This window comes from Branchiostoma belcheri, unplaced genomic scaffold, assembly GCF_001625305.1.
Source record: "Branchiostoma belcheri isolate BF01 breed outbred unplaced genomic scaffold, Haploidv18h27 scaffold59, whole genome shotgun sequence".
Classification (NCBI taxonomy): Eukaryota; Metazoa; Chordata; class Leptocardii; order Amphioxiformes; family Branchiostomatidae; genus Branchiostoma; species Branchiostoma belcheri.
The window spans coordinates 1,404,781-1,419,114 of record NW_017804231.1 but is presented as its reverse complement, the minus strand read 5'-3'; the positions used below and the strand labels follow the sequence as shown (position 1 = coordinate 1,419,114).

Genomic DNA, 14,334 nt, shown 5'->3' with positions numbered 1-14,334 from the left:
TGTTTATTTGATAGTTTTGTGCTTTGATTACATCAATAGTTATAAGGAATTAAAGAGTTGGCATATTTTTCTGCTGATTTACACTATAACAATAACGCAGGAAAATGTTTAAACTGAAATTTAATTATTTCATTAGTATGCAAGTTTGTCAATATTTTATGACTTCACAGAAAATGTCAAGATGGGTTAACTTCATTCAATGAATAAGTTAATTAGAATCGCTTACCCTCTTGCTAGCAAATACACAAGAAATTTTGTACAGCAATAGAAGCTAGTATATGACCATTTTGAGAAAAATGGAAGCAAAAACAATTTGACAAAAGTACCAATGCAGGAATAGCAGTAGGTACTGAAAGACAGAGCAAACGATGATGTTAAAGTAGTATAATGTTTATTCATTTTTTTTTCCTTTCATGATCATACAATTATTCATCATCTAACTTTCTCATTGTAATCATCATTGAATAAAAATACTACATGTATGACATTTTAACAAACTTAGTTATCTGGGGTGATGAAACTGATTTTACTGCTTCTTGCAATTTTATATGTTTTATATTTATTTGAATTGATAAGTCATTAAAAGATTAATGTTTTGGTGCATTGCATGCTCTTTATAGTCAAGTAATTAATGTTATTTCACACAACAACTGTAATGTTAATTGCATCTAGATAAAAAATATGAACACTGAGTTATACTGTAACGTTAGATATTACATGTATTACAGACGCTTTCGTGATTGGAAAAGTTAAACATGAATAATTTAGAATTGCTTGGTCATAGGTGCTTTGTTTTATGCTGTGTTGGAAATCTAGATCATTTGAATTAAATTAGTCGGAATAGTGTTGTCATTATTGTGGAAAATATTTTAACCTGATAACGTTACTTTTTTAAACATTTTAGAGAAGAAAAAAAATGGTATTAAAAGCATTAATAAAGGTTGTTGCTCAACAAATTGTCATTATAAGTCAGCTTTATTAGCCAGCCAGTCCTTTTCGAGCATGCAAATAAAAAGTTTGGCAAAAAGTTTGTTTTTTTGCAATTTACAGCCAACATTTGCTCATTCTGTAGCTGCTTTGTATGATTTACAGCATGTTTTTGTTTGTTTGTTTGTTTGTTTGTTTTCATTAGAAACTGACCAAATTCATGCGCTCATAAATTACCATTACTGCCTCAGACATGATGGCCACCCCCGTTTGTGCAATGGCCTCACCCATCAAGGTCAGCAAGGTCAAACCAAAATGGCGGCCACCAGGAAAAACGACCGACTGTTCAGTTCCATGCTTTCCTCTCTTGCCAACGTCGTTCTCGTCGATCCCCACAAGAGAATCGTAGTCTACTGGTTCGTGCTCATCCCCCTGTCCATCGTACACGACCTCATCCCCCTACCGGAGTCCTACTTCTCCAACAAGGGCAACGTTTTGAACCAACACTTCGTGAAACTCTCGTGGGCTTGGACTTTGCTCGTGACTACTGTTTTCATAGCGCTGACGAGCTACGTGTACACGCTAACCAACACGTCAGCGGTCTTCAAACACCTGTCGCGGCTTCTGGTGGGAACGGGCATCTGGTTCGTCTTTACGTCTATTTTTGACGCCGTACTACACTACACCGGCAGTTGTACTGATCCAGACTACACGGACAAGCGGACATGTGTGAAAGCTGGTTTTACGTGGAACGGTTTTGACATCTCGGGCCACGCCTTCCTTCTTAGCTTCTGTGCCTTGCTCATCACCTCGGAACTCTCCGTCTTAAAGACGTGGGACAGGCTCCAAGAAGCTCTCGAGGAGAAAAACAAAGAGCGCGGCGGCTCGAAAAAGAAGAGAGGTACTAAAAGCAGAAACGAAATTTTGACTCAACCTCAGGACGATCGCGAGACTAGTCTGGAGTTGTACTACAGGCTTACTCCCATCGTCTCGGTGTTGTTTGGTGTCCTCAGCGCGTTGACCTTTCTGTGGGAGTTCATGTTGCTGACCACGGCGATCTACTTCCACACCATCAGTCACAAGTTGGTTGGCCTGGCCTGCGGGACGGTCTCCTGGTACCTCACCTACGGGCGGTGGTACAAGAACGCCTTCCCCGGTCTGCCTGGGGACGGCCCGCTACTCAAGGGCTTACAACGCGACAGGCATATCTTGTAATGCATCATGTTGTGATGTAAAGAAGAAAAGAGGTTATTTTTGATGTTACAAAATGTGTTATTGGTACGCATGAAATGTGTTCATTTTTGTTGTAGCTTGATTTTAGTACAGCTACCTCTTTGATTTAAAGGCATCCATTGCAATTGCGGGGGGGGGGGGGGCAAAACAAACAAACATTCTGGATTAGGAAATCTTGGGGCATTTAGAATAGCCTGAAAACATGCTACGTTAAACACCTATTTTGGGTACCACACTTGAATAGCTAAAACCAGCCTCAGTTCAGTTCAGGTATCAGTTTTTCGTCAGTGACATCGCATTTTTGCCTGACAGATATCAGTATGCTATAGGAAGTTGATTTGTGTAAGAACTAACAACTAAAGCCAGTTGTATAAAATATGTAGTCCATGCCCAGCTGTTTAAATTAAAGAATAATTTTTGTCACAATCTGTATTTGACATTTCATTCTACCTGTGTAAGTTAATTGATCGGTAGTGGTTATCAGGTTTGGTTTGTTGATTGAAGTTTTAGTGCTTTTTGTTAGTTTGGAACTGTTGACCTAGGTTTTTAATATCCTGTTGTTGGAGCTATTTCCAAAGATAGTTAATAATGTAAAAGGATTGTTTGATGCTGCATGCAGAATACCAGTACATGTGTATATTTGTGCCTTAGATGTAATCAAGAGTTTCGCCTGTATTAATCAATTAATAAAAATTAATTTTTATTTCCTGCAATCTCGAGTGCACTGCTCCATTACTCATGTTAACAGCATTCATAACATTCATTCAAAGAACATATTGCAATACTAGTGCTGTACATATACAGACAAAATTACTTAGAGTAAATTAAATGCAACTGAATTCAAGTCACCAGAGCTACTGTGCCAACACCATGTCTAATGCTACAAAGGTCAACGTTTTTACAATTAAGTCCTCATCTAAAAAATATTTTAGATGAGGAAATCTGCCTAATATTGACATCTATTGCCATTTCTAATTAATCACATTTTCGTCATCATTTCATACTTGAAGCGTTTGAAATACAAATGTAGCCGCCAAACAAGCTATACGTACGTGAGGCGTCTATTTATTTTTCGGGTACCGCCCATAAATAGCTAGAACCAGCCTACGATACAAAACAAGTACTAGTACCCGTTTTGCGTCAGCGATATCGAAATTTTGCCTCACACCGTATGCTATGGGATAGCATTGATTAAACTTTACATCTATATAGAATTGACTTATGAAAATTTAGTTTTCCTGACCTGAAATTCCATCCCAGACACGCTTCATCCCATTCAAGTATGACATAAACATACAACAAAAACTTCACATCCTCGGTAACTCTCACTGTAGCGAACTAGTTGGTAGCCGGTAGCTCTATCTGTCCAGGCTGCGGCGTGCCGTGCGTGTGTGTTCCGTCAAGCCCGAGTGGCCCTCCCCCTGGTCTGCCTGGGAACGCGCGTTTGTACCAAACCTCGTACGTCATCCACCACGAGAACGTCCCGCAGAACAGACCGATCAGCTTCTCTCCTACCGTGTGGAAGTACAGGGCGGTGACAGTCAGCAGGAATCCCCACAACAACCTCAGGAGGACCAGTAGACAAAACAGGGGCCAGAGGAACGGAGTGAGTCGGTAAAACCACTCAAGGGACGAGTCTGATTCTTCTACGGTGTGGGTTTCATCTTCGGCTCCTTCATCACTCCGATCCGACGGCTGCTCGTCACGTAAACGAACGGTTCCCAGCTTTTCTAACCGTTCAGGGATACTGTCCCATCGTAGGAGCACCGACAGTTCAGAGGTGATGAAGAAGATGCAGAAACTGAGGAGGAAGGTGTGACCGGAGATGTCGTACCCCTCCCAGCGGTGTCCTGCCTCCTCGCACGCCGTCGAGTTGGCGCCAAAGCTGCGGTCCGAGCAGCTTACCGTCCACTGTCGCACGCCGAGAAACAAGCCCACCCACACTCTCCACACCACGGTACCCACAACCATGCGGACTTGGTGTTTGAGAACAGCCCTGACGCTACCCACGGTGTAAACATAGCTGCTCAACAGGACGAAGATGGCGGTAGGGATGACAGTCCAAGCCCAGCTCCACTCCGCGAAGTACGCGTTCAAAACGTTGTCTGTGTTGTTCAGGTACGAGTCTTTCAGGGGCGCGAACTGGTGCACAAGGGAACAGATAATGACCAGGACCCAGAGTAGCACAAGTCGGATCCATGGGAAGTCCACACAGGCGATTTTAGCGGCGAAAGAAAGTAGAGAAGAACACTTCCGCCCTCTCTCCGGCGGCGCCATACTTAGTAATGACCTTTCACCTAGGCCTCTTGGTTTTGTTGTCATTCCGCACATATCTTGGCTTGTTTCAAGGACGTTTTATAGTCAAGGCCTTTGGTACACTTAACACTGTAACAGAAGATCGGTCTCCTTCGAAGCTTCAAGTTCTCAAAAGTAAATGTTTATGAAAATTACAAAGGCGCTAGAAACTTCAAGATAAAGTTGACGGGAGGGTACGAAAATTCTGACCATCCGTTCAAACCCCTTGAATTTAAATGAGATCAGCCCAATCATCATGATAAACCGGTTTTGCTGTCCAAATAATAGGGTTCGTCAATTCCCTGCCGTTCTCTTAAGGAAATCATTGGGGGCGTGGCGATGAAATACTAGTAGATTGTTGTCTGTTGTAGTACTAGATATTGTCTAGCATTATGGAAGGAAGTTTAAAAATCCAGATATTTGTTGGGTCACAATGATGTTTATTACTTATAGAAGAGGATAAATAGTCAAGTAACAGGTCAATGTTGTCACAGAAAATCAGCTTAATTCTCCAAGCAGATGTTAGTGTTGGAAGATCGTTGATGTTTTGTGAGTCGAGACGACCGGACTTCTCTGACAGTCCCTTGCCCCATATGAACAGTCGAATAGTAATGAAAAGCATAATAATTGTAATGAAAAGCACACAATCTAACACCAATTGATACACTGTCATTATTTTACATAGTTCTGGAAACAATTCACCATATGGTGGAGAAGCAAAACACAACATGAACTGACCCTAAGTGAAAAACTGATAATATATGGCATACCAGAAACACCATACAGAAACCAGAAACACCACACAACCTGCTAGAACGTATCCTCGTCGCCAAATATGTTACATACACTTGCTTCATACAAAATATGAAGCCAGATATATAATATTCCCAATGCAAACTAAAACGACGACACCTGACAATGACGAATATTCCCCCAGTAATCTGTTAAATTACACAATTATGATATGATTTGTTATACATATACATACCTTCTTCTTGGTTATAAAAATGATTGCCTTACTGTTTAAACGACATACAAATAATGTTACTTTACATTCCCTTACTTTTGTTTATTTTGTCTATTATGTGTATTTTTGTGAAATATGAAACCTTCTTTCTTGTTATATAAATGATTACATCAACAACTGTTTAAACGAAAGACAAATGATAACTTTACATTCCTTACTTTTGTTATTTTGTTTATTATGTATCTATTTTGTGTTGTATGATTTCTGCACACTGAATAAAGCTGGATGATTTTAAAAAATATGAACAGTCAAATAAAAAGCCAAAGGTGTTGAAGTGAAACGGAAGATGTCCACATAATATCCTTTTTAAAACACATTACGCACAAGATATGAAGACAAAACTGATGCTGATAATAACCTTGTATCGAAGCTGATAATGAGTCAACTCAACTTTTCGTGAGCCTGCAAACAAGAGAAAAAGGTCTTGTTAGGATTGTATCACATAAACCAAAATTCAACATACCGTGATATTAGGATATATAGTTTGAATGAATATTTTAGCCTACTCATCATCTGGCAAAGAGTACAATCACAATTCATACTGTAGTTATAAGTAAGAAAAAACACAATTTTGTTTTACGATGTTACAGGCATAAAGGACGTTATCTTTGCTGCCAAATGGGCAACAACTGAAACTTTCTTGTTATTACCTTCATCTTCTCCTGCACGTCGATGATAGCATGTAGAATTGCCTGCTTGCTGGTTTTGTTGTTCACGGCACGCAGATCGTCTTCACACTCTGAAAGTCAACAACATAAAATGATGGAGTGTATCTTTCATCAGTACAGAGTGAATAGCGAAGTTATCTATTCATTGTTAAACCACTTCTTTAATTAAACAAGAACCGACGTCATTTCGATGGCCATCCGTCGTCTTTATCATGACAATATGAACCAGTTATAATTGTACCAGTCATAATTGCCTTGATGAAAAGGGCAGACCGTCATTGAAACGTCGGCTCTTGTTACAAACAAGAGGTTGTGAATGAAATTTGCTATCCATAATTCTATCATTCTAGCCTGGGTTCCATCCTGGTTAGTTTACGTCCGCTCCCACAGTCGCACAATCGGAACCCAGGCTACTATCATTCACCAACCTGATGAAAATATTCATTGCGCCATTAACTGTTCAAATAAATTTCACTGATAAAAAGTGCATTTTGTAGTTTTTGTGTGTTTTATTAGATCTATTAGATTGTATTATTACATCATTCATCATCATTACATTTATGAATTTGGTCATATACAAATCCAACTTAAGTCGCTCAAAGCTATCCATCCAGTGGAAATGGAGTCAATATTGTACATAAAAAAACTACAGATTTATTACTAACATTGACATCAAATGTGATATTTCTCTCAGATTCGGCTTCTCCTTTCTTAAATTCTCTGCAATGAAACGTGATTGTGAACGTGAACGTGAGTACAGGAGATTGTATTTTGTACAAATACATGTACAGCGTTGTTACCTTGGAATGAAGGCCTGTCCTCCGGGTCCTGACTCCAGCACCTCTGCATTAACTGACTGACTGTGTCTACTTCAGGCAAGTCTGTAGGGACCAAGGCCATGTTAGGTCGCTGTCCTGTCGTCACGGCAAGCCTGATGAGCGCCGTATTCACGACATCTGCAAAGAAACAAAGAAAAAGAAAGTTTAATGAATACATTCAGACCATTCTGGCTATGTCAAAGCACTCATCCTAACTAGATTTTGATGAGCATTTCTTTCGAGGTTTGTCTCATTTATTGCTAAAAAAAGTGCCAATTTTCCACATTTCATCGAATAAAACCAGTTCCTTTCATGATGCAGGTAGGGGACTAATCATTTCTTCAGTACATTGTATATATTGAGTTTTAACAGTCTGAGAAGACCAAGATGTCGTGAAAAAAGACCGATATCATGTGTACTCACTCTTATACGGCTCTGTTCTTGTTGCTATCTCCCACAACAGCACTCCAAAACTGAAATCAAGACAGATTCTTCTTAGAACATAGAGGCACCAAAAAGCGCCCATGCATTAGATTGGTGAAGGAGAAGAAACTGTTTCCAATCGAAAACCAAGAGACAAATACAATGTTTACACAAAATTGAAGTTTTCCGTTTCTCTTATATTGTTATTGGATCAGTACAACAAAACGACAGAAGTTAGAAGTACCTGTAGACATCAAACTTCTCATTTGGGACGAGCTCGAGGTCGATGTCGAAGTACTCCGGTGGCACATGCGTGACTGTACAACCCTCTGGACTGGTCTTCGTGAGAACACGGGATCCCGCCTTCCACTTGGATAAGCCGAAGTCTGAAATCTGATAAATAAACGTTATCAAGTGATTCCAATAGAAAAAGTAATTCAGTTTGCAGGTAACACTTCATGCTGAAGCACTGTCTCGTGTTTTTACTATAAATAATGACGACATGATACAATTATGTTATCTGGGGTAGGCCATAATTGGCTAGCATTTTAGCGGTGACTATACAAGTGCAATAGCTCAATTGGTAGAGTGCTCGCTTTGTAATCGTGAGTTCAAACCCCGGCCGGGTCATACCAAAGACTTCTTTCTCTGCTTAGCACTCAGTACATATGAGAAAGAGTGTGGGAAGGTCAAACACACAGCACTACCTGCGGACCAGTGCATATTGCACAACTGTGTGTCGCCCAAGGGCTACAGAAATGGATACGGTCATCACCCCCATGTTCTGCAATAGAGTGGAACGGGGACCTTTAGCGGTGACTCCTTCAGCAAGAGCAATAAAATAAAGTAGTACCTTTACGTGGAAGTCCCCATCGAGTAGCACGTTCTCTGCCTTCAGATCACAGTGGAGAATCTGCGGGTCCTGGCAGTGCAGGAAAGTCATCCCCAGGGAGATCTCGTGCGCCATTCTCCACCTCAGTGCCCAGGGCACGTCCACATCCCGCAGCAGCCGGGCCAGAGAGCCGTTCTCCATGTAGGGCATCACGATGGCGAAGAGCGGCTCCAGACAGACCCCCAGCAGAGTGATGACGTGGTCTGACTTGCTAGCCAGCTTCAGTTTTCTTGCTTCAGAATACAGCACTTCCTGCTCTCTTTGGGTATAAAAGAATAGTAATTTTTGGGAGTATTATGCAAGTACAGGTCATAAATCTTTAGTTTTGTAGTTGAATTTATATTCAATGCAATACCATTGGACAGCAATGCACCTAGTTTGTTTGTAGAATTATTCAGCGACATGTTTACCTGTGAAATACTACAAGCATCTATGAAAAGCGCGCCAAGACCAACGTGAAAATATGACATTGATGATAAGTTGTATGGAAAGCTGTCGTTCTCGCGGAATGTAATTGAGCTCTGACCTTCCATCTTCTATTTTGCCTGCCTGCAGACATTTGACGGCCACCTCCTGTCTCCAGTCGGGATGTCGGGCTTTCATCACGTCGGCGAACCCCCCGCGGCCAAGAATGGACTGTTTCTCCAGTCGTTCATAACTGATGATAGGGAACCTGCGGTCAACCGTCACGCTGGGATATCTGCTCGAAAAAAAAATAATAAAAAATAACAATAAAGGCTAAGTTACAACGCGTCAGCAATCAGACAAAAATAATCTTGGAAGTAAATTCAGAGATTTAATCTTGCACTGAATTAGTTTTAAGGAGAGATGTTTTGGCATGAAACTGATTGGTGCAGGTCAAATTACCTTAGATATCATACGGTTGAAGGCCGTTCAGTTAGAATTAGAAGAAGCATGCTTGTATACCTGTTCTGCGGCTCATCTTCCTCTTGGCCACCAACAGCACCGATTTCTCCCAGTTCGTGCTCTCTGCGATCTGGGGTCTGATAATCAAAGACGTTTTTATTTGTCGTTTTACTTAGTTAGCGGATTTGGATATTTACCGTAGCATGAAGCCTTTTGAAATGATATGGTAGCAGTCACAGTGCATTAGTTCGACATTCTCCCTAAACATACAACGCCTGAACTCTGCTTATTACAGCTATGCATGGGTTACCCGTACCGAGAACTATTAACAGATTTGAAGACAGTTAACTGGAAACGCTGCAAATGTTAGTTAAGCTATTTTCGTCGAAGCTAAGGTCAAATACGTTGCGTTCAGGTGTTCAGACTCAATTGCAAGTCGCCATGCCCTGAAGCCAGTTCGAAATTACCTCCCGGAGGTGGTTTGGGATCGAGCCGGTTTCAATGTGGCTGGGAGCGTTTAGACGGAGCCACATTAATCCTGAATTCTGGCTTGAATGCGTTAAGACGGCCTATTAGCCTCTTTCGCAGACTTGTAGGACGCGGCGTTATTTTTTTTCGGTGAGTGGCGCGAGTTATGTCGCGGAGGGACGATTTTACCGAGTTTTGCCGGGGAAAGACAAAAGTTATGTAGCGAAAACGTCCCTCCCCGGCAAAACTCCCTCGGCGGCAAAATCGTCCCTCCGCGGCGTATTATATAAACTCGCGGGGCTCACCGAAAAAAATAATAACGCAGCGCCCTACAAGTCTGCAAAGGAGGCTAGGCTAAATATTAGCCTGGATGCCAGCTGACCATAGCACACTGAACCCAAAGTATCTCAGTGCACACTGAGATACGTTCGGTACAGTGTGCTATGAGTCTGGCATCCAGGCCACCTAAAAGTCCGCATGAAACTGACAAATAAACAGTATCCTACCCCGGGTGCCGGCGTAAGCTGCTCCGCTAGCTGCTGAAAGTCCAGATCTCTCAGGTGCTGCTCCAGGGCGGGCAGTGTGGCCGCTTCACCCTCCCTCACCCTCCACTGTACCAGGGTCTGGTACACCTGATCAGAAACGTCGTCTGGGGTGCTCGTCTGAAAGATACGTTAGTTTTGTTTACTAGGCTGCTCTGTTAGTAAAACAACATGCGTCTATTAGTCGTCCTTTAAATCATAAAATTACATACTCAATAACTACAAATACATACAAATATGATAACAAGATAATGAAAATGTAGTATAGCGATCAGAGGTACTTTAAAATTTAGATGTCAGGGAAAATATCAGATGTTTTCTTTAGATGGCATTTTAGTGTCTCTGTGTAGTGGTTATGTTTGGAAATGGAAGAATAAAAAATTCTAAATGGGAACTATATATCCGGCTCCATATGTCTTACTGTGGGACGACTGTGGTGTGAGAGATGTCGGTTAGCTTGAGAAATGAATTCTCTCCACAATATAATAGCACCGAAGACAAAAATGTATCAGCGGTATGTTTACGCGGATAAAGAATTCGGATTCAGAGACATGGGAGCTTATCATAGAGGTATTGGTTTCCCTACAAATGCACAAAGTGGCGAAAATGATGATCATCTCACCTTGATGGCGTTTATTTGCGTGTTGTTGAACCCTAAGCTCCTGGCGAGAGGTCTCCACTGGGCTTGTTTCACCTTCACGGACAGACGGTTGAAGGCCTGACGGACCTTTTCATCAATACCTTGGAAACAGAAACAGTATAGATATTGAATGCGTAGAGTTAGAGATAAGTCATCTATCATTGGTAGGCAGGTTGAATTGTTTACTTTTTCATTCCGCGGTAGCTTTAAAGGCATTATGTAACATTTTTGCACCAAAAGTTGAAATGTTGAAAAAAACCTTAGTGTGATTATAATCCACTTCCACTTCTCAACACATTTGTGCAGTTACTTCACATTTCTGACATTTATAATTGGCACAAAAACAGCCCGCACCAGGTGCACTCAGTTTGTGGTGCCAACACAAACTACCAGAATGTAAACAAACATGGCTGACAGCTGTGTTTCCAGCTTTGAACACACTTTTGACTTGCGTGCTGTGAGGCGTCATATTTTGTCACCCCCACTTTCTACAATTGCACTTATTTGCAATGGAGTAAGGTTGATTCAACTTACTTTGTAAAGAAATGACAAAAAATTACTTTTTGTGTCCTACATAATGTAGCTTTTTAATGTTACTACTGGTATTCTTTCAATGGCTTAAAGTTGAAACTTGCAAACACGACTTACCTTTCTCAGCTTCCATTTTCAGGAAGGCCATGATAGCACCGGTCCCTTGTCTACACACATCATGTGGAGGGTATGCCAAGGGGTTGTCAGAAACATCCAAACCCTTCAGCTTCTCGGCTCGGTGAAGGGCGGTTGGGAGCCTGGCGATGTTGTTCCACCTCATGTGCAGTTTCTCCAGTGCAGGTAGCTCACACAGGACTTCTGGAAAAGTGTCGAACTTGTTGTTCCAGAGTTGGACCTCCCGTAGGTTGTGCAGGTTGCGCATGGAGCTAGGGAGATCTCTGAGGAGGTTATCATGCAGTGACAAGCACCACATGTGTTGTAGGTTCCCCATCTCATCTGAGACAATGCCCAACTTGCAGTGTCCAGCATACAGTTCCTCCAGTGTCTTCAGCTGCAGCACCTGTTTTGGAAACTCGTCAAATTCACAACCTTCCACATCAAGAGTCTTCAGCCTGGAGAGCCGTGTGACGTCACTGGGGAAACATCTGATGGGATTTCGGGCAACAACTAAAACCTCAAGGTTGGGTAGAGAACAAGCCCCTTTTGGAACCTCTGTCAGCTGGTTATCATTAACGCGCAGGTCTGTCATGTTCTGCAACTTTTCGACACCAGGAGGAAAGGAGGAAAATCGGTTGCTACCAACATGCAACACTTGAAGCTTGTAAAGAGAACAAACCCCTGGTGGAACCTCTGTCAGCTGATTGTTATCAAAGCGCAGATCTGTCATATTCTGCAACTTTTCGACACCAGGAGGAAAGGTGGAAAATCGATTGCTACCAACATGCAACACCTCAAGGTTGTACAGAGAACAAACTCCAGGCGGAAGCTCTGCCAGCCTAGCAGCAAAGATACGCAGGTCTTTCAATTTCTGCAACTTTTCTACACCAGGAGGAAAGGTGGAAAATGGGTTGTTACCAACATGCAACACCTCGAGGTTGTACAGAGAACAAACCCCTGCTGGAAACTCTGTCAGCTGATTATCATAAAATCGCAGGTCTGTCAATTTCTGCAACCTTTCAACAGAAGGAAAGGTGGAAAGTTTGTTGTTACCAACATGAAACACCTCAAGGTTGTACAGAGAACACACCCCTGGTGGAACCTCTGTTAACTGATTATCATTAATGCGAAGGTCTGTCAATTTCTGCAACTTTTCGACACCAGGGGGTAAGGTGGAAAGCTTGTTATAACCAGCATGTAACAGCTCAATGTTGGAAAGAGAACAAATCTCTGACGGAAGCTCTATCAGGTGATTAGAATAAATGCGCATGGATGTCATTTTCTGCAAGGTGCCGATCGCCTGTGGCAACCTTGTAAGCATGTTTCCGTTAGCGTCCAAACGGTAAAGTTTCCGCAGACGACCGATGGCTTCCGGGATGCTGGTTAGTTTGTTGTTGGACACATCTAGAAACTCCAAGTCAGCGATATCGAACACCTCCTCCGGGATGGACGTCAGACCCTGGTTACTCAGGTCAAGTTGGAGGCGACCGTCGACGGTCTGAGGCTGGAGGGTCTGACCTGCCGCCATGTTTGACCTTCCGTTTCCTGTAGTATATATAACAGTTGTTTGTTTGTTTGTCTGTTTCGCGTAACCGGTAAACCGCCTTTAAGGCGTAACACACCAGTTTTCTACATGTAAGTACAATCTGCGTAAGACCAGACTTTAAGGTTTGAACCACTCACACCGGGAAGGACCCCTACTCTTTTCGATATAAGTGCGGTGGGTTCTTTAACGTGCGTGGGGTGTGACTCTCCCCAAACACAGGACCTCCATTTAACGTCCTATCCGAGGGACGTCCCTAACCGAAGTTAGGTGCTCATTTCCACCTGAGTGGAGTGAGGAAAGCCGTGTAAAGTGCCTTTCCAAGGGCACAAGATCAGTGACATGGTAGGATTTGAACCCGGGACCTTTCGGTACTAAACCGAACACGCTACTGTTTACGATACGCCACCCTCTAATTGGCATGGCAAGACCCTGGGTCCTCGATCATTAACGACAACGACGTGAACACTAAGTCTTGTAAACGCCGTAATAATGTTCACAGTTTTGACAGAGACATTGACAAGAAATCGACTATCGTACATGTGTATGTGAGGTGAAGAGTTAGAATGATAATGGGATTTGTGGGTTGGGGGGGGGGGCATATTATGTCGATAAAAGAAAACAACGTTGTGTATTTATCTATCGAAATACACAACGCTATAGGTGTATAAAAAACGATAAATCCTCCATTCGTATACTTATACAAGGGCTACATTAAGATCTTCATCAACATACGATGGACAAACATTATCAATCTGTTTTATTCAATCGAGAACACAGTTAAGGTTTCTACAAAAGGTATACTACAGATACAACGTTACCAACCTTGAAGTAGAAAGAACAGGGCCCTAGAACCTTATGACGGTATTGCGTACTGGATATTTTAACTGTCAAATTATACCTACACAGCTTAAGTACATAATCGTCTAGTAACATCTCAGAAAGCAACGCGACATACCTGTATACCCTCGATTGTGTCTGTCCCTACTTCAGTAGCGTCTTGCGCGTCTGGCGCCAACTGCCTGTATGGGTATTGTTTACCCACATTCCTGCATAAAAAGACTGGGTAACGCTGTATGGCTTCAATGTCATCAACCCCAGCACCAAGTACAAAGACTGTTTGTAATATGATCATTTTCGTAACTTTCTGAACACTGGGTAGCACATTAACTTATTTCTGGTACGAACAGAAAGGCAAAATTATAGAATGCACAAATATGAAGGAGAAAGGGATGCAGATAAAATAATTCCAGCGAAAATAAGAAAACACAATGGACTGTGTGTTGTTGTACTGTCAGGTATCTATCTCACGGCCGTGTTACCGCTGACAAAGGTAGGGCGGA

At 42.1% G+C, this 14,334-nt stretch overlaps 3 protein-coding genes across 3 annotated transcripts; 1 reads left to right on the top strand and 2 right to left on the bottom strand.

Moving 5' to 3' along the window:
• The first annotated feature begins 1,210 nt into the window (after nt 1-1,210).
• Nucleotides 1,211-2,289, top strand: LOC109482033 (fat storage-inducing transmembrane protein 2-like). The gene has a single exon (XM_019784685.1). It carries the CDS (start codon nt 1,243-1,245, stop codon nt 2,140-2,142), a length of 900 nt encoding a protein of 299 aa, XP_019640244.1. The 5' UTR covers nt 1,211-1,242; the 3' UTR covers nt 2,143-2,289.
• Nucleotides 2,290-3,291: 1,002 nt separating this feature from the next.
• On the bottom strand, nt 3,292-4,700 carry LOC109482022 (FIT family protein CG10671-like). Its single transcript, XM_019784660.1, has one exon. The coding sequence runs from the start codon at nt 4,489-4,491 to the stop codon at nt 3,499-3,501; it is 993 nt and encodes a 330-aa protein (XP_019640219.1). The 5' UTR covers nt 4,492-4,700; the 3' UTR covers nt 3,292-3,498.
• Nucleotides 4,701-5,016: 316 nt separating this feature from the next.
• On the bottom strand, nt 5,017-12,976 carry LOC109482069 (leucine-rich repeat protein SHOC-2-like). The gene is made up of 11 exons (XM_019784730.1): nt 11,449-12,976; nt 10,783-10,901; nt 10,125-10,280; nt 9,211-9,287; nt 8,810-8,983; nt 8,245-8,542; nt 7,636-7,784; nt 7,392-7,441; nt 6,951-7,106; nt 6,133-6,221; nt 5,017-5,884 (listed from the first exon to the last, which is right to left on the bottom strand). The coding sequence occupies exons 1-11, from the start codon at nt 12,974-12,976 to the stop codon at nt 5,864-5,866; spliced, it is 2,817 nt and encodes a 938-aa protein (XP_019640289.1). The 3' UTR covers nt 5,017-5,863.
• Nucleotides 12,977-14,334: the final 1,358 nt, after the last annotated feature.